Source organism: Colius striatus, chromosome 7 (assembly GCF_028858725.1).
Source record: "Colius striatus isolate bColStr4 chromosome 7, bColStr4.1.hap1, whole genome shotgun sequence".
Lineage (NCBI taxonomy): Eukaryota > Metazoa > Chordata > Aves > Coliiformes > Coliidae > Colius > Colius striatus.
Genome location: NC_084765.1, coordinates 28,345,847 through 28,370,466, shown reverse-complemented (window position 1 = coordinate 28,370,466; position 24,620 = coordinate 28,345,847). Strand labels below are relative to the sequence as shown.

The 24,620-nt window shown below is 37.2% G+C and overlaps 1 protein-coding gene across 1 annotated transcript in view; it reads left to right on the top strand.

The window, feature by feature from the left end:
* The window catches only part of TBC1D2B (TBC1 domain family member 2B), a 34,394-nt gene that overhangs the window by 3,986 nt on the left and 5,788 nt on the right, over positions 1–24,620 (top strand). The window contains exons 2-12 of the mRNA XM_061999351.1: positions 2,620–2,773; positions 7,677–7,842; positions 12,641–12,798; positions 13,802–14,028; positions 16,581–16,973; positions 18,276–18,386; positions 19,509–19,702; positions 20,159–20,653; positions 22,193–22,310; positions 22,982–23,167; positions 23,694–23,815. Coding sequence (XP_061855335.1) covers positions 2,620–2,773; positions 7,677–7,842; positions 12,641–12,798; positions 13,802–14,028; positions 16,581–16,973; positions 18,276–18,386; positions 19,509–19,702; positions 20,159–20,653; positions 22,193–22,310; positions 22,982–23,167; positions 23,694–23,815 — 2,324 coding nt within the window. The remainder of the gene's footprint in view (positions 1–2,619; positions 2,774–7,676; positions 7,843–12,640; positions 12,799–13,801; positions 14,029–16,580; positions 16,974–18,275; positions 18,387–19,508; positions 19,703–20,158; positions 20,654–22,192; positions 22,311–22,981; positions 23,168–23,693; positions 23,816–24,620) is intronic.

Genomic DNA, 24,620 nt, shown 5'->3' with positions numbered 1-24,620 from the left:
TTAATTTTGTTTAAATAAAAATAATCTTAACAGAGATTCTCAGGATACTCTTTTACTTGTAAAGTAAATAATTAAGATGCCTGTATAAACTCAGCAAAAGCTGCTTAAGGAGAGCGGGAAACTCCGTAAGAGAAGGAAGACTGGGTGTGTAAAGGAAGGCAGGGAGGCCAAGTAACAGGCGAGGTGCAGAAGCAGCGTACTGAGTAGTTCTTGGGAAAAATACTTAAAGTAGGTGAGTGAGAAACTTGTACTGCTTTGTTATCCTCTTTTACATTGAAGAACCATAATTGCTAACTGACCCAATATGTAACACTGACTTCACTTGTAAACTGAGAGTGGGTATCTGCTGCTCAGCAGAGAATTAACTGCAGTTGGGAATTTAAAAATAACAAGGAGCAACTCCAATGAAACTGATTCATGGTTTTCTAAAGACTGTTGGGGAGAGGATAATGGGACAAATTGTGAAAAAGGCTCATTAAGTTGAGCTGCTCATGGCCAGAAGTTAATTCTAGGTATAACCTAGATTGACTCCTGGTGGATTGCCCCATTAGCTCTGTTGTGGTAGTGAAGACAACCACTGAAGTACTACATCCTGTCTTAGTGGGAGCTCTGTGAATTCCTGGTGGTTTCCTGCTGGAGCACAGTAAGACATGGCTTTACGAGGCCTTCATGCAAGTCTGTTGAAGGGGAATATATGCTCTCAAATTTACCAGAAATGAAGACTTGCCACTGGATAAAACTCCAAAGGAAATTATTTTGTGATAGAAATAGAAGATGTTTATTCTTTGCAGGAAGTGCCTGAAATCTGTAAGGCCTACTGCTGTGGTTATTCCAAAACTGACAGTGATGACTGAGTGATGTTTCCCAGTGCCCAGTTTTTTGAGACTTTGAGAAACCTTCTAGGTACTTCTAAACTCTTCTTTTCCCATGTCCCATGGTTTTTTTTGAGGGAAATGTTTTCCTCTTTTTTTTCAAGCATGCAAGAATAAATCTATGAAACTCATTTAGAAATATCTTGCTTACATATTTTTGTTAATAACAGAAAAAAGTTGTACCTGTAATGTCTTCTTGTCTCACCATTTGGTTTATTTTTACTACTTGATTTGATTTATGAATAATTATTTATGTATCTTACACTTTCTCTTGTGTATGATGCATTGAGGGGAACTGAAGCAGCAGCTCCAGCCATACTCTTGTCTGTTTTATAGTTAAGTTCCTTGCACACTGCTTCAGAGCCATTTGCCAAAGGATGCTGCAAATGTTAAAGCTCATATCGGTGCAAAAAGCCAAGTAATAAAATAATAATCTATCCCTGTGATTGCTAAAGACTGAGGTGGCAGATTGCTGAGTCAGAGAGGGCACCCTGGGGAAGCATCAGTTCTTGTTTGCCTTATTGCTTATGCTCTGTCTTGTGATTATCTACTCTCAGGGTCAAAATATGACGGTAAATGGATCTTCAGTTTGACGAGACCAAAAGTGCTCTCGCATTAAAAAATGAAGACAAAGCTGTGCTGTTTATGTGCTTTATGCACTTACTGTTCTTCCTTTGTAAGGAAATCTGTGCTGTTTCTTGCTCTTGGTTCTTCTGCAGCATGTCCCAGGAAGGCACCATTTTCAGTTGTGATTAAGTTATCATTTGTCCAAGTAATGAGGGTTTTTCATTGATAATCCCACTGAGAACTTTGAGAGGAGGTAGGAGAAAGAGTGTTTATCTTTTAGCCAGGCTATGTGCTTTCAAGTCAACGGCCTTAGGTGAGTGTCTCTTAACAAGCATTAAAGTTTTGTTACTGAACGTACCGTGTTACTAGTCTAAGGTGCTTGTCCTAAGCTGGTGGCTGAGGATGTATGTTGGAGTAAAAATGACTTTTCTAAGTGAGCACCTGCTGTGTCAGTTACCATCACTTAGTCTCTTGTTGATATTTGTAGACTGTCATTTGGCTTATTTTAAAATTAATTTATAGTCATGGTTCTTATTGAAGCTTAAAGATTTGTTTGAGTTCTCACTTATTACCTATTCGTGGTAATGACTGTGGGCTTGTACATTAAATACTTATGTGTTGGGTTTTTTTAAATAATGACATTTCTATCAAAGTTTACTAGCTCATGGGATCACCAATTCATACAGTATTTAGATTTACTCATGAAAGTAGGAGACATTAGGATGCATTATTAATTTGTTAGTTTGTTCTAGCAATAAAGCAAATTAAAAAAAAGAAAATAAGAATCTCCCTGAGTGTGTATGGGGCTTCTTTTCAGAATACAAATTTGTAGTTATATGTTTATATATTTTTTATATATTATATATATATTATATGTAGAATATAAGATGCTGCTGTGTTTTCTAATGTCTGAGTGTAAAACTGGAGAAAAAAATAATGTGTGTGAGTGCTTCTAATGGAAGGTGAACGTGACATGAAAGCTAGGGAAGGGTATGTGTGCACAAGGTGCACCTAACACATTAGTGGTTATTTCTTTTAAATGATATTGGATTTGGGTGGTGGTACCTTGCTGGTCTGCTGATTATGTGGGTTGGATTTTTTTATTGTGGTTGTAGTTACTGTATTCCTATACCAAAGGCACTCAACGATCTCATTGGTGCTCTTTTTCTTTGGGTTGTAGGCTGCAACTCGTCAGGATATGACGTACTGGCTTCAGGAACTTCAACAGAAGAGGTGGGAATATTGTAACAACCTTGACGCAGCCAAAAGGGACAGCCGAACTTCCCCTACACCAAGTGACTTGTCCAGAGGTCTCGTTGCCAAAGACAACCCTGGTAGGTTGAAGACTTAGTAAAACCAGAATGAGCGTTTCTGTTCAGCTTCACTTAATCAGTACAAGGCAAAGCACTGAGATAGAGATGGTTCTTAGCAAGTTCTTGTGTCACATCTTGTTACCAAGTAACTCTGTGTAAGTTTTGCATATGTTGATGGTGCTAAAATTATTTAACACAAATGTTTTGTATGATTTCATCTCACTTAAGAAACCTATTGATTTCTTTAAAACCAGATTTTTAGAAAAGAAGTAAAATGGAGAAATCCTGTGACTAGGTTTCATTAAGTGCAATTAACAATTTAGGTTAGATTAGTTGTCTTTTGGTAGTTGTAATATCATGCAAGCTTAGTCTGTTAAGTATCCTGAGATGTGAACTCCATTTTTTTTTCACAGGTACAGGTATATTTTGCTTTCTGAATGAGCATACTTTGTTCCTGAAGAAGTATGATGTGGTGGATCTGTTGGAACATGATAAAAATTTTCTGCCTTTTAAAACTGGAAAGCAATTTGCAGTGATACTACATAAGTGAAATTTGGTCTCTGTAATACCTTTAGCCAAGCAAAATGTAATTTCAGACTAATGTCAGAATTATAAAAATGTGTCTGTTATACAAAGCTATTCAGCATTTTTAACTACATTGCTCAAGGACTTGGGAATTGTTTTATTCCTGAGTCATTAACAGAAATGGATTCTTTGCTGATTTCTGTTCTCTGTAGATAAAACTGCATAAAGTCCAACTTGGCATAGAGTAGGATGTGTTAGTAAAGCTCTCCTGGGTTTAAAAAGAGTCTTGAGGTCAGATATACTTTGTCAACAGCATTCATATTTTGTTCATTTCAGTTTGTTGGTACTGTAAACCCAGAAATCTTAGCTATCCCCACCCTTCTCTCCCCTGCTCGAATTCAGATCCCATGCTGCAGTAGTGTCCTCTAACCCAGTTTACTGCTTTCATTTGAGAACAGTCTGCTAGTGACTGCTTGCTCAACTACAGCTGGCTTGAGAGTATGTGTTTTTGTAGGACCTCAGCTTGATGTTTCAGCTACACCAATCGTACAGCCTGTGACTACTTAAATGCCCAGCTCTGTCCCTTGTTCCTAGCGCTGGTGCTAGTCTCACCCTTTCTTATGCTTAGTGCAGGGAGTGCAACTAGCAGGAAACGTCATTTTCTTCAGGTTAGTTTTTGGTTACTTTAGCTTCCTGAAGTGGTTTGCTGTAGAGACAGATAAGTGCCAGGATTAGCCCAAGAAAATTGTTAGGAAAGCAAAGTGAGATGGTTTGAGACCACATGTCTGGCCGCAGACAGTCTGGTTAGCAGCTTGTCAAACCATATGCTGCAAGAATGTATGTATTGGTGTGCAAAGATCTAGCAGCTTGCAGGTATGGGAAAGCCTAACAGGCTTTTGCTCCTCCAAACCTTTGTCTTTCTGCCTTCAGCTTCTCATTCTCGAATGTGTAGTCTCCCTTTTTGTGTTTTGTGCTGATTTGATCAAGTTTTGGTTGGTTTGATTGTTTGTTTTTTTCTACTAGATTAATGGGTGGAATATATTTACTGTGCAATCAGGTGACATCCAGAGGTGATGGAAGGGAGGAAACACGACATAGTTGCTAAATACGGGAAGGCAGAGTCAAGGTGTAGGGAGGACTGCACTTTTTTGGCAGCAGACTGCTGGGTCAGATCAACTGTAAGTGTAACTTGGCACCAAATCCGTGTTCTTTCTTGTTTGTGCTACTTCTCTCAGAGCTTAGGTACAATGTGAAATTAAGCTATGTAGGTACTGTTCCCTCACTCCTGCTTTGCATCAGATTAGGTCACTGATACAATATTTTCTTGTTTTTGCAAATTGTTGGGGGGGTTCTGGATCAGCAAACTGGACCGTTTTGCGATTATTTATTTTATTGTTAATTCTTATTATTACATTCAGTGCAAGGAATAAGATAAAATGCATGGGTTGAGTAGGCTCCTCCCTTTCAGGGACAGCCTGCACTTAAGCTATATTATGTATCATTTGAAAATGCGTCTAGAGTATCTAATTTTTGAGGACAAATCACAATGATGACTTTATCATCATCCAAAGTGTTCAAGCAGGGATTTATTCTGGGGAAGGTGCCAGGAGCCTATTTGGTGATTGTTTTTCCTTTGCCAAAAACTTTTGGAGTAGTTGTTTAAAGAGCTATGGGTCTCCTTAGGGCTTTGATGACTAAGATGTGTCTTGTGTTGGCTTTTGATTTTTTTGGTTTTTATTTTTTAAGTGAATGTGCATCTGGTTCTGTGCTTTATATTGGAGTGTAGACATCCATCTGTTTTGCTAGTGCCTGAGTACAGATACTGTCACTAATGTTTTAAATGGGAAGGAGTTTTTCTTCAGTCCAGAAACAAAATTACTCACTGTAATCTTGCTTGTTTTGTCTTGTCATCCTTTATACCCTCTACACACCCCTAGTTTAGAAACCTGGATTAACTGGAGCATAGTTAAAGCTAAGGTACTGCTTTGTAGATCAGGCTTGACAAGTTTTTAAGAGTATTCAAGGTAATGAAAAATACTTCAAAATGTTTTACAAAGTGGGCTCTGGGAAAGCTAATGTTACAAAAATGATTCTGTAGGATTTGTCATGGAGCTGTTTTTCTACCATGGAAGTAAAATAAATGATTTATTCCTTGTAGGATACGGGATTTTTTTTCTTGGAATTGATTGAATGTTAATTTAGTTTTTATAATTTCAGTTCTTAGTTATGCTATTCCTCAAATCTTTATTTGCATTAATAAAAAATGGTTTTTCATGTATTCATAAGATTGTGTTTTGAAATAAGTTTAAAACAAGATTTTTTTTTTTTTTTTGTGCTGATTGTGTTAGCAGCCACATAATATTGCTGTGCTGTACCTGCTGTGTAGTCCGTATCTATAATGAATCAGCTGTCTGGTGTAAGCAGGGGATCATGTACAGTGAGCAACATTGGGAAGTCAGAAGATTCTGACAGACTGATTATTGTGTCTCTAGAGGAAATGCAATTGTTAGAAATTCAGCTCTTGAACAATTGGTTTACCTGGGTCATACTATAAAAAGATGTTTCATTATTGTAAAATTGTACAGGTAGAAGATGAGACAAGCTGTGAGTATGAAAGCAGAATGTTAGTATTCCAGCCTAGTTTTGGATACAGGGTTTTTTTTAGAGGGAGGTTGATAGTGGGTGGCTTTTTTTCAGTTGAAACCTATTGTATTATCTTTTTACTTTATTAGACATTGAATATGATTAAAAGTTTTATTTAACTTACGTAGCTGAATTCTGTTCAGCTTGAACAGCCAAGATCCAAAAGAATTTAGAATTTTATTTGGTCTATAAGGCACTAGAAAAGTTTCTATTGGCAGAGTTCAAGAAATAAGTGAAGGCAATGTGTTACCTACATTTGAAAGATGAGATGATATATTCCCATTTCAGATACCATTATTCAAGGGTTTGAGAGATTTGTAGTGTCAATGATCTTTTATATTTGGTATACTTTATGACAAAATGTTCTGGTTTTTCACTTGTAGTCTTTGATATGGGCTAAAGTAACTATCTGCTGAGTAATTGGAGGGTACAACTTGTTTAAAGATTGTCTTGCTGATAGTGCCAAACAATCATCAGATCAGAGTCTGAAAGGTTCACCAGCGATAAGTCAGAGTATTGTGGTTTCGCAGAGTTTTTCCCTTCATGTAGAGAATTATTTGAGTCAGGAGTCTATCCAGTATGTTACCTCCTAATATAACTGCTGAATCAAATCTGAGAACGTTCTGTAAGTTTTTTTAGTCCACTTGGATACTTTGGATGGCGTGGAGAGGAATCTGAAAATTAGATTTCAGCTTGTTTTTTAACTCGCCTGCCCAAAAGGTTTGTAGAAGGCCATAAACAACTTCATGCTTCTCTATAAAGCTCTTACTATTCATAGTATATTCCATGATCTACATTTCGTATTCCCTCTGCTGACTGGAGAAGGGATGAAGGAGAAAGCAAGCTGTCCAGGATAATGGAAACACTGAGGTAACATATGTACTACAGATTCTACACTACGTTTTGGACAGTGTGGTGTGTTGGAGACCTTAATGACTCTGGATCAGACTAGATCCTCTGTGCTTCATTAGATCTGGCTCAGGGCTTGCACCAGTTCTCAGCTGGTTCCTGTGGAGCCATTTGGAGCCTGCATGAGTTTGCTGACCTGTGTGCAGTGCCAGGCCTGAGCTGCATGTCTGCATGGCCCCGTGTTTCATCTGGTGATGCACTGAAACGCGAAAGAGAGTTTTGCTGGATGAATTTAGGTATAGCTACATTCAACTTAGCCACAGCTAGTAAATCCTTGCTGGTCCTGTAGGTCTCTGATGTGACTGCTGTGGCTGTACTTGTGTTCTTGGCTCTGGGGACATTCAGGCTGGATTTGCACAGAACAGACTCAAGTCCATAACGCTCATCGACTGGCAACAATGTCCCTTTCAGGATTAAAAACTGCTAGGAAGAAGCACGCCCTGGAAGCTGTGTCACAGTATTTTTGTGAGATGATTCCTGGCTTAGGAATTCTGATAGACATGAGCTTGTTTTAGAAGGGGGTTTTGTGGAGTAATATAATTAACTAACATAATTAATCCACCTTTTTATGGCTGTTGTAACTGCTTAAGCTAGATGAATCAATGTTGATTAATTGAGATTGTAAATCACTCATGTAATAATGCTTCATGAGCATCACACAAGTCCTGTTGTCAGAAGTGTGTGGCTGCAGTGAGAGCTTACTAAGGAAAACACTGCTGTTAAGGTTCATTTGAACAGAGCATTTTATGAAGTTACGTTGTCGGCTTACTAGTATATGACTTTATATAGCCACTACTCTTTTACTTACTGAAAGTTTTGCTTATTTTTCTTTTTCTCTTTAACATAGATTTGAGTGTCTTAAGTCAAAATGCCTCAGCAGAGAGAGCTAGAAATATTCTAGCTGTGGAGACTTCTCCTACAGACCTGGTCGGGGAACAAGCAGCTTCCCAACCTGCACCAGTCCAACCAAGTGCCATCAATTTCTCGCTAAAACAATGGAGTGCTGAAATCAAGTAAGTTCAGAATGTGGGGAAAAGAGTTACTGTGAGATTGATAGTTTCCTCGTGAAAGATATGTGTATGTGGTAGGTGGAGCTTTTTTAGAAGAACTAGGAGTGATGGGGTACATCAGTACACTGAATTGTATCGCTTCAAGTCAGCTGTTTCTTTATTATATGTACTTGTTTGAAGGGCATAGTTGAACATGACTAATAGCATTACTGATACTTGAAATGGAGAGTGAAGTCCTGTGAAAGACTTCTAGTGATAGCTGTGGTCTCTGAACCCAAGCAGGGAGGTGGGAGTTTCATTCTCAACTAGTACTGCCTTTTGTCCTTTATTAGGTATTGGAGGTGCTAATTGCTAGTGTTACAGTATTCATAGTATTTAGTGATAAAAATGAGAACAATATAAAACACTCTTCTTAAAGAAATAAAATCACATGACAGATTTGAAATTGATGTAGTTCGGATTCCTGAGCAAAAATGTAGTAGTCCCCTTCTGAACAACAGCAAAACCTCATCTTATCCTCTCACTCTTAATGACTTTACTCTTTCATATTAATTGCTTTAAGGAAAGCTGTCCTAATGGTTTTCAACTTTCTTTGTCATTCCTTTCTAAAACTTTTTAAACTTTGCCCACATAGATGGTTCTCCTGTTTCTACTCAAAGAACATTGCAGTGCTATTACAGAGGAGTTCACAAAGCAGAGCTGTAGCTTTGGTTAACTAGACCACATCCTTTTTGAGCCTCAAGTAAAAGGTTGTTCATTTTCAGCAGCAGTGCTGAGTTAAACAGATTCCTTTTAAAGCTTTTCTGTTAAGTACAGAGACCTGAGAGGTGACAAAGTGTTGTCACTGAGTGTGTTCTGGTTTTTGGGTTTTTTGTTGTTTTAAGACTACTGCGTAGACCGTTATTTTAAGTTTGAGGAAAAGTATCTTATGGTTAGATTAAGAAATATGTTAAATCCTGTTACTGTATGTCCTGTTTAAACTCAGTCTTGTATGGTTTCTTGGGTTTGTGCAGCTGCTTTGATTTGGTAGAACTTAAATTTGATTATAGTAGAAGAAAATGAAACAATTTCTGCTAGGTGGATTCCTGTATACTTCAAACAAGTGTTTCTGACTTTTAAAAATTTGGGTGGGGTTTTTTTGGTGGTTTGGTTTTTTTTTTTTTTCTTATTTGCAGGTGATCTACTTTAGGGAAGTCTAGCTAGAAGAGCAGTGTCAGAGTAAGCTGCTCATGGTTGCCTGGTTGGAAAGCACCGATGTTTCTTCCTAACTGAGCAGAAAAGCAACAGTGGGATGGTGGGTTGAGAAGCATTTCTAGTTGGAGGGAATTGTTTCTGGTGGCAGTGGCCTAGCAGATAATGTAGCATGGTATTCACGAATTGGCCTTTCTCTGTGCAGCTGTGATCCTAATAGCCTGGAGTCCTTGCAGATCTCGAGGAACAAACACGTAAGAAAGCTTAGTGATGAGGTTCTTCAAGGCTGAATGCCGCCCTCCCCCATTCCACTCTTTCTGGAGATATTCAGCTGCAGTGAAAATGTTCCTGGGAAAATATTTATTGTATCTGCAAACAGTTTTTTTTAAAAAAGAAGTTCAGTGGTGTTTTTTGTAGGGAGTGCTCTAGTGCCACCATGTGCTCTAAATTTTAAAGCAGGCATTCTCCCCACGAGCTGATACTACTGGGAAATGATCTTGGTCAGGATTGCTTTTAATGCTCAAACATCCTCTTCTGGGCTTTTGAAAAGTCATTTTGCAGAGAATTTGTTGAGCCAGCAACCAAAGCATGTGTGATGTGTACAGTTGTGCATTATCTCTGCCCGTATATTCTTATCACTGGGATATGAGCCTGACAACCTTATCAGAAGCTCTGTGGTAATATGCTGGAACCTCTGACAAATTTTTTCACATTAGTGTAGGCCTTGCAGTGGCATGTCTTAAAAGCTGTGGATGGTCATTACCCCTGATTGTTTTGAGCTGGAATGTCACTTAACTTCCTGGTATCTATTAAGGTAAATTTGCTCCGAGACTGGAGTCAGTAGCAGCTTTCACACGAAAGGTCTATTTTCTTCAGCATAGGTTTGATTAGGAACAAGTGAATTTTCCTTCTAATGGCTATCCTTGACTGCACCACAGAAGGGTACAGCATGTATCATCTTAATGTTGATCTATTTTCCATCAGTAAGAAATATGATCATTATTACTTGCTTCCACTCCATGTCTTTTGTTCCTTCAATCCTGCACAGCCTTCCTCGTTACGTCTCACAAACTTCATTTAATTTATGCTCAAACTGTTTTGAACAGAACTCGTGTGAAAAAACATTAAATGATCATGGAAGTCTTGTATTTTAACATATGCAATCTTATTTGTCTCTTCTTGATTGACAAGGGATCTTCTTTTACTGCATTCTTTGACTATGTATCACAAGAAGTTCCCAGCTAGTTGTGTTGGACCTCTGTCTAGATCCTGGACAAGATTGTTAATATTTCTGTAACAGTGAAAGCTAGTTATTACTCTTGGAAATTAAAATGACAGTAGTGTGATTGTAAAAGCTGGTGGCAAGAAAAAAGCCCCACTAAAATTTTAGAACTCTATTATAGCGTAAGTATGCGAACAGCAGTATTGTCATGGTTAATAATTGTTTTCCTCTGTTCTTCAGCAATTCTATGCAGTTTGGGGCAGGAGTGGGATGTGATGACCTTTGGAATGTGTGTACACTGTACAATATCACTGGATTGTGACTAGTTCTAACCCTAGTCTTACAGGATAGATCAAGGTGTTACTGAAACTTCAGAGTTTCCTCTACCTTGACAGAGCATGTATTTGTTAAGAATCTGCTGGATATCTTAATCAAAGACTTATCCTTCTTCCTGAACACATTTAAGATGTGTTTAACAGAGAAGCGATTGCTATAACAACTGCATTTGTATCCTAGGTAGCAGCAGTGAAATAATAATTGGGGGGAGAAGTGAGGAATGTGTCTTGGAGTTAAGCCACATGAATCTTTATGGTAACTAAAGTTGAAACATGATTTTCTACTTTTTAAAGTCTGTTTTTGAATACTGATTGGCATATGTGGACATTTAGGCCTGATGGTTAGGGTTGTTTTCTTTATGCTGTCGGCTACTTGTATCTCTATGCATAATGTAGACTTGGAAACACACTGAATTATAGTAACCTCAAGATAAATAATCATGAAACAAGATTTAAACCCCAAACATTTAAAAATATAGGATCATTAGGTCATATCATCAAGTCTTGTGTAGTTTGTACTTGTCACGTCCTGCTTCAGAAAATAAATACTGTTGGTTGTTCTTAAATTCAACTACCTATATTTTATCTAATAGAAAGCAATGCAGCAGTGCTACTGCAGTGCCCTTAACAATCCCATGCAAAAGCTTTACAAAATTCAGCATCAGCTGTGATTATTCATGGGCCCAACAGCATTTCTGGAAAAGCTTTTCTAGAAGTTTTCTGGAAGTTCAGTCAGGCTTTAAATACGGAAATTGAGCAAGAGCAGAACAGGCAGTAGAGTTGGATGCTACGAGATTGGTCACTATGCACAGAATAGCTATAGAGATGTTAAGTGACAGTTATTAATTTGAATGCCCTAGGAAATATGCCAGTTATCACCCAATTTGATCTATTTGGTTTGAATGGAAAGTCTGAACAATCAAATGAGGCTGCCCCCAACAGAAATTGTGATTCTGTCTGGAAGCAGACTAAGTGTGTAATATAATTAAATCTTTGTCAAGTTGACAAATTAATTGTTTAAATACTTTTTATTATAACCTTTGGAATTATTTTTAAATAATATTTGTTTATTTATGAATTCACCAAACTATAGGATTTTTGTACTGGATAATGGTAAGCCCAGAGCTCTCTTTGATCAGATGTTAAATCTCTGGTGAAGTGGGGAGTCTAGGTTGGGTCATCAAATGATCTTGAAGGTGTAGTATGGATTACTTTCTGCTTAAGGTTTGAAGAGTAAGAAGAATATGGCTGATGGAGGCCATAAAGATGCTTTCACTCAGTCTTATACAAACTGTAGAAAATACTGAGATACTAAATATTTTTCCAACTGCGTACCTAAAATAGTGAACTGATTCACATGGACTGATGTAGAATCTCCTCTAGTTGAACAAAGACTTCACAGTAGCTACTGAGCTACATTAATACTCGTGGACGTAAGTGTGGACTTAACATTTCTGATTGCATCATGGTTTTAGGGGAAGTTGAGTAGGATAATTTTGTCCTGCTAGTGAAGTGTATTGTTGTTCTATTGAATTATCTGTCTGGAATTTAGAGGTTGCCTCTGAAATATTCTTGCAGATAATTAGCAATGTTCCACCTTAAGAAAGAGAAGCTGCTAAGAAGTCTGTCATCAGCAATTCAGCTACAGCAGTTCTCTCCGATGATCCCAAGTTTGTCATTAATCCAGAATATGCAACGATAACATACATACATTTTGACTGCATGCTGTTCTGTGTAACTCTTGGCAATTACCCTCATAATTTTGTTGTGATTTTTTTCATACTGTCAAAACAAGGATAGAACAGAGGATGACACAAAAGACTATATACTAATCTCCTAGATATTGATATCCTGGAAAAGCAAGATTTCTGTTCTTGAATCAGAAATTTACTAGTATATGCTTTATTTGCTTTGAGATTTTGTTTAGTATTAGTTTTGTCTGTGTTTTTAGCTTATTTTTAGTTTGCACTGTTTCAACTGCAGTGATTGTCCCCTTCATAAAAATAAGGAAAAATTGAGAAATCTGTCACTTTTCCTGCTGTCTTTCTCACAGAAATTCAGTGTCCTCCTTAAGAAAAGGAAATAACGAAAACCGCAAGAGCATATTTTATACCACTGAAGAGTGGGAATTGCTGGATCCAACCCCAAAAGACTTGGAGGACTCGATGGCCTTAGAAGAAAAGAGGAAACATCTGGCAGAAGGAAGTAAAGGTAGATGTGAGAGGAAGGAAGGGGAGTGGATGCCTTACTTCTTCAGGATAGTGTACTATGTTATATCTGTCTCTGTGACATAAGTGAAAGCTTGTGTTTTCTTCACAAACCACTTATAGAGATCTGTAAATTATTTAAAAAAAATTAATTCCTGATGATGTTTGGAGTCCCCTTCTATTCAGATAAACTAGAATAAGTGTGAAGCCTTGTTATCCACTCTTTCAGGTTCCCCTGAGCATGTTATCTCTAGTTTTGTCGTTTGAGTTTGCAAATCACAGAATGAAGGAAAATGTTAATGCTTTTGATCTCTCAGTTGAGTGTCACTTATTGAAGCAGAACTGCCTTTAGCCTCTGAAATATGTATATACATGTTACATTGGCTTGCCTCTGAGAAGGGGAAAAACGTAGGGATGCATATGCAGGGATAGCTCATCTGTGCATCATAACTGGTTCTCACATTGGGCCAATCTCTTTAGTGACCTTGTGAAGACGTTTTTACAGCTGCTTAAGAGCTGATATCCAAGTGATTTAATCTGTTGGAGAACATCCTTCTCTCTAAGAATACTCTGTGGTTATAGAGATGGTGGTGAAACCATGAAACTGTACCCTGAGTGCCTCTTGAAAGAAGGGTATACTGTGATATCAGTGATGTTTTTGCTCTGATCACTTCTGAGCTTTTAAGTATTTTAAGCATGTTTTACTTTGCCGTAGTTAGGGGTACCTTTTCTGTAATGAATTGTGATGTTCTCTTCATGTCTTGTTTCACAAGTATTAATTCACGAGCTAGATCTTTTATCTGGTAGGGGAGAAGTCTTTGAGCTATATACTTTTCCCACCAAAGGAAATGACTTGGAAAATGAGGTCTGTTTAACACTATTGTATTGAGCTGTTTAAATGCTGCTTGAAATCTCATGTCATTGAGCATATTTTTAAAAGGAAAACTGAATGCTCTGAAATGCCTTTTTACAAAGTGAACTGAACTAGAAGAAATTGTTTTATGCAGGACTGACTAGTTCAGCTTTTCCATTCGATTTTGGCCGCATTCCGCACAAAACAAGGCGCCCGTTGAAGGACATGATTGCATCAAGCAAAAGCCGGAACAGCAGTGACTCTTCTCCAACAGACTGGTGTTCTGGTAATGGCAACAAACTAGTCTCTGAACTGCAACTGAAGTATCAAAGCCAGCAAGAAGAGCTGGAAAAGCTAAAGAAAGATCTTTTGAGCCAAAAGGTAATTAAGCCTTCAGGCCAAGTTCAGAAAAGCCAAGGGGTCTGACAGGTGATTTTGAGTTTACCCTTTATGGCCATCTATCTGCTTTAAAAGCTGGTTAGATGTTGTAAAATAGTGGTGCTAAGTGAACCTTGTTTACAACAAGTCTTGAAACATGAAGATCCAAGTTTTATGTCTGAAGATTAGATTGCTGAACGAAGCTTTAATTTGTTGCAGTATTTGTAACTTGGGTTATATATCTTCCTTATTCTCTGAAGAAAGCTTTCTCAGTGCCTGCCAGGATCCTGGCACATAAGGACAAATTCCTTTGCATTTAGTACCTGTAATTCCTGAGGGACTTCTCCTTTCAAGTCCTTTCTTTTTTTGTTTGTTTGCTTGGTGCTTTGATTTCTTTAATTCTGGAGGAGAGGAGTCAAGGAATGGAGCTGACTTCTCATTTCTGTGTCTCTTTTTTTCTTTTTTCCCCAACTGTCTGCATTGTCACAAATGGTTTTGTAAATGTTAGGCCTAAACATCAATCTGTGTATTTACTACTACCTTTAGAGATATTCTCACTGTTGATACTGTGCTAGATATAGTGTTGTGATCAGTGGCAGCAGCACACAAGCAGAACGTTTTACTGACAACCTGGGTGACTGGGCAGAATTTTATATTGTACTTTACCTTTTTGGAGAGTTAATAGGAATTGGTAACCTGTTCTGCAGCTCTTGCTTACAGGCAAGATGTTCTATCATGCATGTCACTGTTGTTTTGGATTCTCTGCTAAGTTGTGGCTCTTGGCATGTATGTTAGCAGTCTCTGTTGTTATTTTTCATAAGTAGAATGGCCAGTTGTCACTGAACTTTGGCCACGAAATAATCATCTATTTGGTAATTGTTACAAGTTCAGTCCAGTAGCATTAATACCTGAAAGATGTTAAAGCACAATGAAGGAAGGAAAAAAAATGTAGTTTCTCCAAACGTTTTCTTCAAAATGCAAGGTTTTTTTCCCAGACCTCTCTAAAGATTACAGCTTAATATTTCACACTGTAGACCCAGCTCTTTGCTGTTCACTTTTGTTATGGGTAAACAAAACCAAATCTGTTAGAGCTTGGCAGCATCAAGACCAGTGAATAATTCTAGGCATATCTTTGATTTCTCAAGTCTTACAGATTAAGCGCTCAAATTTTCAGGAATTCCATAAAAATAGTTCCTATTTTTCATCCTTCATTCTTAATTAGTGTCAGAAAACTATTAAAAAAATTAAAAACCAGTTTCATTTAAGTATTACAAATGGTTCTAGAGTTAAACTTACTTTCCCAGAGTTTCTCTGTGTTAAACTATTAACCAGATGTGGGAAACAGGGAGGGTAATAATCCAGATCAGTGAGATTTGTGAGCAGTTTGCTTCTTCTCACTTTCTTCATGTTTATTGTTGATCTGGAATATCTTATTGTGTATGGTTTTTGATTTTGAATTTATTTTTCAGTTTTTCAGTTTTCTGTTTGGGATTTGTTAGATTTTTTTTGGTGGTGGGTTTTTCTTCGTTTTAGCAATTCTTTCATAGTTCATCTTTTGGAGAGCTTCTGTTAGTAGCTAAAGCAAACTCTTTACAGTATTTCTTTTCTTTTCAATTTCATTTTGGCTTATTTGCCTGTTACAGCCTTCAATTCTTTAAAGTCATAGTAGGATCTCATTCCAGCAACCAACCAAGTAGGACTTTACTTTCATTGAAACTGCCTTAAAAATTAGCCTCTCTTATGCATGTGTACCCATGGTTCACCGAATAAAACATGTCTTTTATGGAAGTGAATAAATGCTGTAATTGTCCAGGATCTATGCAATCCCATGAGCAAAGATGCTTGTCTTTTTTTAGTGTGAGAGAAGATGAAAATGTTAAAGTTTTTAGATTGATTTTAAGATAGATGCAAAGAAAAGTTTTAGTTCAGAGCCTTCAAAGCTGTCTCTTGAAAAGACCACAAACACCTTTTCTCCCTTGTGGCATGGCAGTGAATTACTTTGGTAAGATTCTGTAGTAGGATTTTTCTAAACATCCCTCCAATAGCTTTGTTTTCAGCAAAGCAGCATGTATTTTCTTTCTCCTTTTATTTGATCTGCATCTGTTAAAGAAGAGAACACTTAGTAATCTTTTACTTTTCTGTAATGTTCACCTGGGGTTTTTTGTGCTTAAACCTTCTTCTTATTTATCTTCTTACTACAGGGCTCTTACAAGTAAGCCTTTATTAGCTTCTAAGTAACTGCTGGGCCACAGCTGTCAACTATTTTTTTCACCTATTGTAGCATTTTTAGGAATGATCTTTAGCTTAGTGAAAGATGTCTAAGCCATCTGTATAAGCCAGACATTGTAAGGTGTTTGCCTGCTAAAAATCATGTCGTGTGTTTGCTTTTTTCCATAAAACATGACCATGAAGTCTATTATAGTCTGATGATTAAGATGCAAAACCCATTCCAAAACTTTCTTTTCTTTGATGTTAGATTTCTAAGTTATAAAACTTTTTGAAACTTAAAATTTTATTACAATGCTGTTTGTTTTGTTTTTGTTCTAAATTCTCAGGAGCTTGTGCGACTTCTGCAGCAAACAGTCCGTTCTTCCCAATATGATAAATATTTCACAAGTCGTCTTTGTGAGGGGGTTCCCAAAGGCAAATTAGAGCTGTTGCACCAAAAAGATGACCAGATTTTAGGTCTTAACAATCAGCTTGAAAAATTAAACCTGGAAAAGGATAGTCTCCAACAGGAAGTAAAGAATCTGAAATGTAAAGTTGGAGAACTCAATGAGCAGCTGGGTATGTTGATGGAAACTATTCAAGCGAAAGATGAAGTGATCATGAAACTCTCTCGTCAGCTCAGCGAATGTGAGGACAATACATACTCTCAAAGTGGAGCAATAAACTCTTCCATGGTAACCTGTACTAATAAGGAACTACAGGAACTGGACAGACTAAAAGTAAGAGCAATGTCTCTGTCTTGATGGATAAGGGAATCTCTACTCCCTATAAAAACTGCTTTCTAGTCTGCTATACTGTTTGAGGAGATCACTACAGCAGTTCTCCAAGATACTCATCAACTGAGGCTTTCTCTGCTTGGAATCTACACTTTGAACTGTTTTATGTGGCGATCTAAACAGGATTTTTATATTGATCTGTACATCTAGAGTACAGTGTCCTATACTTTGAGTAATTTAAGCATTGATGTGAAGGAGGAGTGGTGTGAGAAATAATCACAGGAACAGGAAAAAGTAAGGGTAAGAGGAAAATGTAAGCATGGAGGAAAACAACCAGAAAACTTGTTTTGTTGTGGGTTTTTTTTTTTACATTTTCTTAAATACAAAAAGTGAGAAAACAGCACATGTGGAATGGCAAAGAAAAGCTCTGAGGAGAAAAAAGGAGGAGGAGTATAAAAACCTGCTTTACTGCTCCAGATGTTATCAATGTGTTTATTTTTCTCCTCTAACCTACATCAGTGAGGGTATGAGAAGTTCTTAATGGAGTTACTGACGTTACCCACTTTGTTCTAAACATGCTTTCTTGTCTTTGGATAAATGTTGTGTTCCAAATTGATCAACGTTGTTGTTTTAGAAAATAAAATTGAAACTACAAATCAATGGTCTTGACAGGAAGCAGACCAAAGCTTATGGATGCTATGGAGTGTGGTAGTAAAATAGTTGTTGGACGAGCACCAACGTTACTTCATCTCACAGCCTCAGGTTCCAGAGGTAGTAATGTAGCCTGGAGCTGAGTGGATTAGGCAAGAAGGCTTGCTAAGGAATCCTATTCTGATATGGAGGCAGACATCAAAGCTCTACTTTAAATGAGGAGTGATGAGGATAACGAAAACCCAAGGGGCCTTTTCTGCTCATCTTTGTATTGCATGTTCTGTGCTTCTGGCTGATGTGCAGCATGGTGATACCTGGTGTGTGCAGCAGGTCCATTGCTGGGGCAGCTTCACAGGCCTGGGTCCACCTCATGGTAGGAAGCAGCAACCAGCTGCCTTCTGCCAGGTGTGCAGCAGTGAAAGGAGTGCAAGTGAGGTACAGCACTGACTTGTACACCTCTGTGCTCATATTTGGCATGTGTGTTTGACTTACATGAGAGCTAAATATAATATTTTTTAAACTTCTGATAGTTTTAAGTCCTATAGTAGATGTTTTTTTCTGTATTCTAGGGTATACTTTTTGCTGGTAGGCGTTTGCTGTTTGTAAGATGTTTTTATTAAAAGTCCAGTTTGCTTTTTTTTTTTTTATCAACAGGACAATCTTCAGGGTTATAAGACCCAGAATAAATTTTTAAATAAGGAGATTTTGGAACTTTCTGCTCTACGAAGAAATGCAGAAGCAAGAGAGAGAGAATGGCAGGCAAAGGTCAGACTAACGTAACGTGTTTTCATTTTGGCATTTTTTGAAGCAGTTTTTGAAAATTGGGCTGTAAATCCACACAGGGAACATAACTGTGGAACAGAAATGGAATTAATTGCAATGTATTGAATGTGATAGATTAATTTTAAAATCTCCCCCAAACGCAGTCCCTAGAGATTAATTTTTCTGAATGGATACTTGAAAAATTAATTGACTTCCAAATCATTTTTACCAGTGGAGCCTTTTGCCAGCCTGTGAATACAGGCATGTGTATTTCTGAAAACCTGTCTCTTTAGAATTAAGGCTATAGTAATTTTCTTTAGGTATGCAAAAGGCTGTGTAAAGATTTGGTATATCACCAAGTAAACCTTTTACTTTTGAACACAAATGATGACTATCCTATGGTGAATTTACAGAAACAGGTGTCCAAAGTTTAGATTAATTTGAGTGTAAAGAAGTTGGAGGTAAATAATGAAGATTTTTATTGCCTGGAGCTAGGTAGAACTTTCACATCTGTAGCTAAGGCAAGATACCTCTAACTATGATTTGTAGTGTTCGCTTTTATATTTTTGGAAACAATGTGCATAGTATCTGGGTCTAAATGCTGCATTTTTGGCATGGAGATGTGTGTTTCCAATTCCTACAGACAGTTGCATAACTCATATCTTCTAAGTGCCATTTAAGTTATTTTTGTTTAAACATGCATAGACTAAAGCATTTAGTTTAGGAGAACAAAATGGTAGGTTTGTACTTCATACAATATAATGAGAATTAAAGTTTATTCAGATTTTGTGCGTGTGAAACTACATGTGGATAAAATCTGTGGTCTTCTATTGTCTTAAAAGACTCTGTAAAAAGAAACTACTATCTGAGGTTTCTTTCCCAAGTACTTGATATAGAGAATTTTACAGTAGTGTAATAGAATTTATGTATAGTTTTTGTTTTCCAAACATAAAGGGTTGCTTTATGCTTTCTGATGCTACAAGAATATGCAAGTAAAGCTGACTTTCCTTGTCTTCCAAGTTTCTAAGCAACATAAACTCATCCAATAATATGGAACTAGATTTTAAGAAGTGTAATGCTAAGTAAGTTTCTGGAGACTTAATTATTGCATATTGTTTTCTGCAGTATACTAGCTTGGAAGCCAAACTCTGTCAGATCGAAAGTAAATATTTGATCTTACTTCAAGAAATGAAAACTCCTGTTTGTTCTGAGGAGCAGGGTCCTGCTCGTGAGGTCATCACACAGTTACTTGAAGATGCGTTGAAGGCAGAAACTAGTGAACAACCAGAACAAGCATTTTTCAAACCACACCTGGTCAGGTAATTTGGTCTTTTTAAAATAAATAGAATTCAGAGTTGTTGTTATAGTTCCAGTCATGAATTACAGTATTATCATTAACTCCTTTTGGCTATCTAAATGTATTTATTGCTTTATTTGAGATATAGTATGAAACTAGGACTCACATGCTGCAATATAACTGCTGAGGGTGAGCTACTGAAAAGATGGGTTTTTTGGAACTTGACCGTGTTCTTAGATAACTTAGTGTGATATATATTGCAATATGGACACAATCTTTTGTTTATGGGATGACAAAAGTAGTTATTAAATAAAGGCTACACTTTAGAGAAATGTTAAAATAATAATTGTTGAATTTCAAACTCTGGTGAGTGGCTCAAGGGATGTTTGAAGTAACCTTAGGTTGGGAACTTGAGAGTCTCAGGGCTACTGAACACATTTTTTTAAAGCCTTTTTTTTTCTTCTTCCCTCCATTTCAGTGAGTATGATATATATGGTTTTCAGACTGTCCCAGAGGATGATGATGAGGAGAAACTAGTAGCAAAATCACGAGCTTTGGACCTGAGATCTCTTTCTCTCAGTGAAAACAGAGAGATCTCCACAGGAGTAAAATGGGAAAACTATCTTGCAAGCACAATGAATAGAGAGATGATACGCTGCCTAGAACTAAAGAATCTTATTCGATCTGGAATTCCACATGAACACCGTTCCAAGATGTGGAAATGGTGTGTCAATCTCCATGTTAAAAAATTCAAGGACAGTACTGCTCCTGGCTACTTCCAAACCTTGCTTCAAAATGCTCTGGAAAAACAGAATCCCGCATCTAAACAAATCGAGTTGGATCTCTTGAGAACTTTGCCAAACAACAAACATTATTCTTCCCCGACATGCGAAGGGATCCAGAAGCTGCGAAATGTGTTGCTGGCATTTTCGTGGAGAAATCCTGATATAGGATATTGTCAGGGGCTCAACAGGTAAGATTTTACAAATCTTGAATTGTAACCTTGCAGTGAAATACTTAATGAGCCTTTCAAATAAAATGTACAGTAATGTGGTTTTGGACAGCGATTTGCCTTACGAGTTGTATGTTCATAATTTATAATGCTTTAATAAACAAATAATCATCACTTTTTTTAAAGCAATTTAAAAAATCAGAAGGCCTGGATCATGAAACTTTTAAAATCAGTCTGGTCAAAGAACTGGAACTGACATTAACTCACATAAGAAATGGGCTACTTAAATATAGTTTTGCATTGTCTTCATCTTAATTGTAGGGCATACTTTTGCTTTTGCATGCAAGAATTTGGTTTTTGCTTTTTTAGACAAGTAGAAATAAATGCTTGAAAGCTTTTTCTACTGTTAGGGCCACAAATTTCAGCATTTCCCTCAGTCTGTCTTCAATCAGAGTTTCAGTAGTCAATGTTAGGGTGATTCTTGTTACAATATTAAGAAAAAATTTAAATCATTACAGTTGGTGTTTGCTAAATTTGTTTTTGATACTTTGAGATCTGTGGTAAAAGGAGATGTTACATGAAGCAGATGTGTTAATCTAATACCCCTCTTCATCCCCATGATATAATACTATAGATGTAAATTTGTGTCTTAATTTATGTATTAGAATAGAGTAGAAGACTTGAACTAGAGCAGCTTTATCATTTCAAACTGCTCTGAAGAAGTAGTAAAATGAAGGCAGTGAATAATGTAGAGGTGGTAGTGGCAGCGGTAGCAGCAATAGAGATGGTGAATAATGTAATAAGAAGTATTCCTTGTCTTTGAATATTCATCACTAACTGGTTATGTTCTGTAAGTAAGCATGTATTTTTAGTATTTATACATAGCTGTTGCAATCTTGGAGCAACACGTGACTAGAAAGCGTTAGAAGTGGTTTTGGTAAATTTGAACTTTTGTGCAGCGTTATTTTCTCCTGGAAAATTGTTGTGTTTACTGTAAATAATCCTGCATTTGGATATGCTTGCAGAAGTTAAAAGCAAATTAGATATCGTCCTCTTTTAGATATTGTCCAACTTTTAAAGTCTGATCACCTTATTATGCTACGTAACATGAGAAACAGTTGATGTTACAGCTCCTCTTGCTTACAGGAACAAAACAAGTTTACTTGGAGAAATATATTGCAGGTAACCTTTCACACTCAAACAGCTCTCAGAAACATGGACGACTTATCTGGTTTGTTTGTTTTTTTCATTTCATTATATTCGCTGGAAGCAGGAAAGCCAGGAATGCTGCCAGAAAAGGGGCTTCTAGCAAATCACTTTGGTTTTGCCTTTATCTCTTTTTTTCATTTAACTGAAGATAAATGCTTAGTGTGGCTGAGAAGACATGGCATTGCCCCATCTTAAACTTCGTTAATAGTTTTGTTGTTTAGCACTCTGCTGTTAATGTATTTGTTTCTGTTCAGCATAGATAAAGGCTCTATTGTTATTATTCTTAGTACATTTTGTGATACTATATGAATACTATAATAATCTTTTTCTCCAAATAAACTCTGTTTTCAGATTGGTAGCAATCGCACTTCTGTACTTGGAACAGGAAGATGCTTTTTGGTGTCTAGTAACAATAGTGGAAGTTTTCATGCCTCGTGATTATTATACTAAGACATTGCTAGGATCACAGGTATGTGCTGTGTAGTGCTGTAAACTGCAGCCAGTAAAAGACTCCTCTAAAATTGTCTGATAGACCTTTCTGGGAGATGTGTTGCATTCAGAGGTGAGTTCCAGGCACCAGGGCCCTTGCTTGAACAAGGACTCCTAACACTGAAAAAAGTATTCAGTGACCTGCTTGGAGCTCCAGTCTTTAAGCCCTCTTCTGATTCATGCCATTGACTGAGGTGATTTGTCACTTCTTTCCTTAGAATTGGGGAGTAGGTGAGTAGGTATGTGGGTATGGGCTCTGTGGGAGAGTGGGAGTAAGAATGCATGTCGTAGTACTGCAAGTAGTATATGCTATAGCACTCCTGCATCCCGATGATTCTCTAGTATGATGCAGCTTATTCTCTGCTCCAGTGCTCCTGCACCAGTGCAGCAATAGTGACCTAGAGTAGGAACACGACATCTGCATGGGAGGAGCCCTGTGACATGGGGTGAATTGAGAAGCAAAAGATTGTGTCAGCATAAGTGGTGTACATTGGGGTTACCACTTTTGTTTTGGGTGGATCTAGCTTAGAAATGCTAACTAGACAGTCTTAGGTTTCCTCGTTAGCCCTTGAAAGCTTGTGCTTACAGATTAGTAACAGCCTGACATGTTCAACATCAGGAGCAATAATGTAGTATTTGTCATCTCTTCAGGTTGATCAGCGAGTATTCAAGGATTTAATGAGTGAGAAGCTTCCACGACTGCATGCTCATTTTGAACAGTACAAAGTTGACTATACTCTTATAACTTTCAACTGGTTTCTTGTGGTATTTGTGGACAGTGTGGTGAGCGACATCCTTTTTAAAATCTGGGACTCCTTCCTATATGAGGGACCAAAGGTGAACTGAATGAGCTAAACTTCTTCCATTGTTAACTAGTAACAATACTGTGGTGTTACTGAGTGCCAGGTGGGGGAAGGTTCTTCCATAAGAATCCCATCAGTTAAAATTACTGGTAGGAAAAAAAGGGGAGGAGATGTGCATGAATAACCAGTCAAAACATTCTCCATTTTGTCTGTATTCTGCAAGTTAAAAACTCGGGTTACATGGAAGAATTCTGAATGCGAAGTGTTTTCCTTTTGCTGCCTGCTATATTTTTTATTTTTTTTTACTTTTGGAGATAAAGCTGTTTATTCTTATATGCAGCTGTCAATCCCTGTTAAGTAATTATATCAAAATGATAGCTACTTCTGTAAAAAGAAAGCTTAAATGAAGGAGGCAGAAGGTAGAAGTATTGAAAAGATATAAAAATTGTATTACAGAAATTGTGTAAGAACTGTGACACTTCATTATAAACTCAGTGTCAAATGAGAATCCACTCATTCTGTTCTTATAAAGAACCAAACATTGTATGTGTCTTTATCAGGTAATATTCCGATTTGCCCTGGCACTTTTTAAATACAAAGAAGAGGAAATCTTAAAACTGCAAGATTCAATGTCCATTTTCAAGTACCTTCGCTATTTCACACGCACTATACTTGATGCTAGGTGGGTAACTCAAATTTGTATATAATTGAAAGACTTGTAGAGGGGCATGGAAGAAGTCTTGTGGGTTTTTTGTTTTCCTTTTGCGTAGATTTTAGTTTAGATATAAAGCAACTAGGGATGAAACAGACTACTAAGCTTTCTCCTGAGTGGTTTTATCTAGTGCAGACAAAAGCAGAAGTGATGAATGCATAATTATTGATTTTTAGGTGTGATAGAGATGATTTCACCAGGTTTGTCCTCTTTAGTAGTTGTGGTTGCAACCATAGGTGAAATGTCCCTTGCCACTGTGGATACTGCTTACGCTGTAAAATGTTTTATGATAACTAAAACGCATTCTGGCTTTATTAAAAGCGTGAACTACAACCCAGTAAGTTCAGATCTTTTCTGTATCACTGATGCCCAGGCTAATGCCCCCTGATTTAAGGAGATATATTGAAGCAGAGAATAAATGCCAATTAGATACTTTTCTGTTCTTTAGTCCTTGCATAGGAATTGCAGCTTGTAAATTAGAGTCTAATGTTTGTACATTCCAAGAAGAGTCATGTTGGGACTGGTTTAATGTCTGAAAGTGATTTTTTCTCAGCTACTGAAACTCACTGATACTGAATGTAGTACAAAGTGATATACTGGAATCTGAGTAGTTTGGTTTTACCCTACTAAATTCCATATGAATTTAGCTTATAGTTTGGCTTCTTCTACAAGAGTGATGTATTATTTTTACTTCCTATGTTTTGGTTTTGACTGGGGAGGAATTAAAACTGAATAATATTGCTCTGTTCTTAAAAGGGATTACTGAGACTGACGC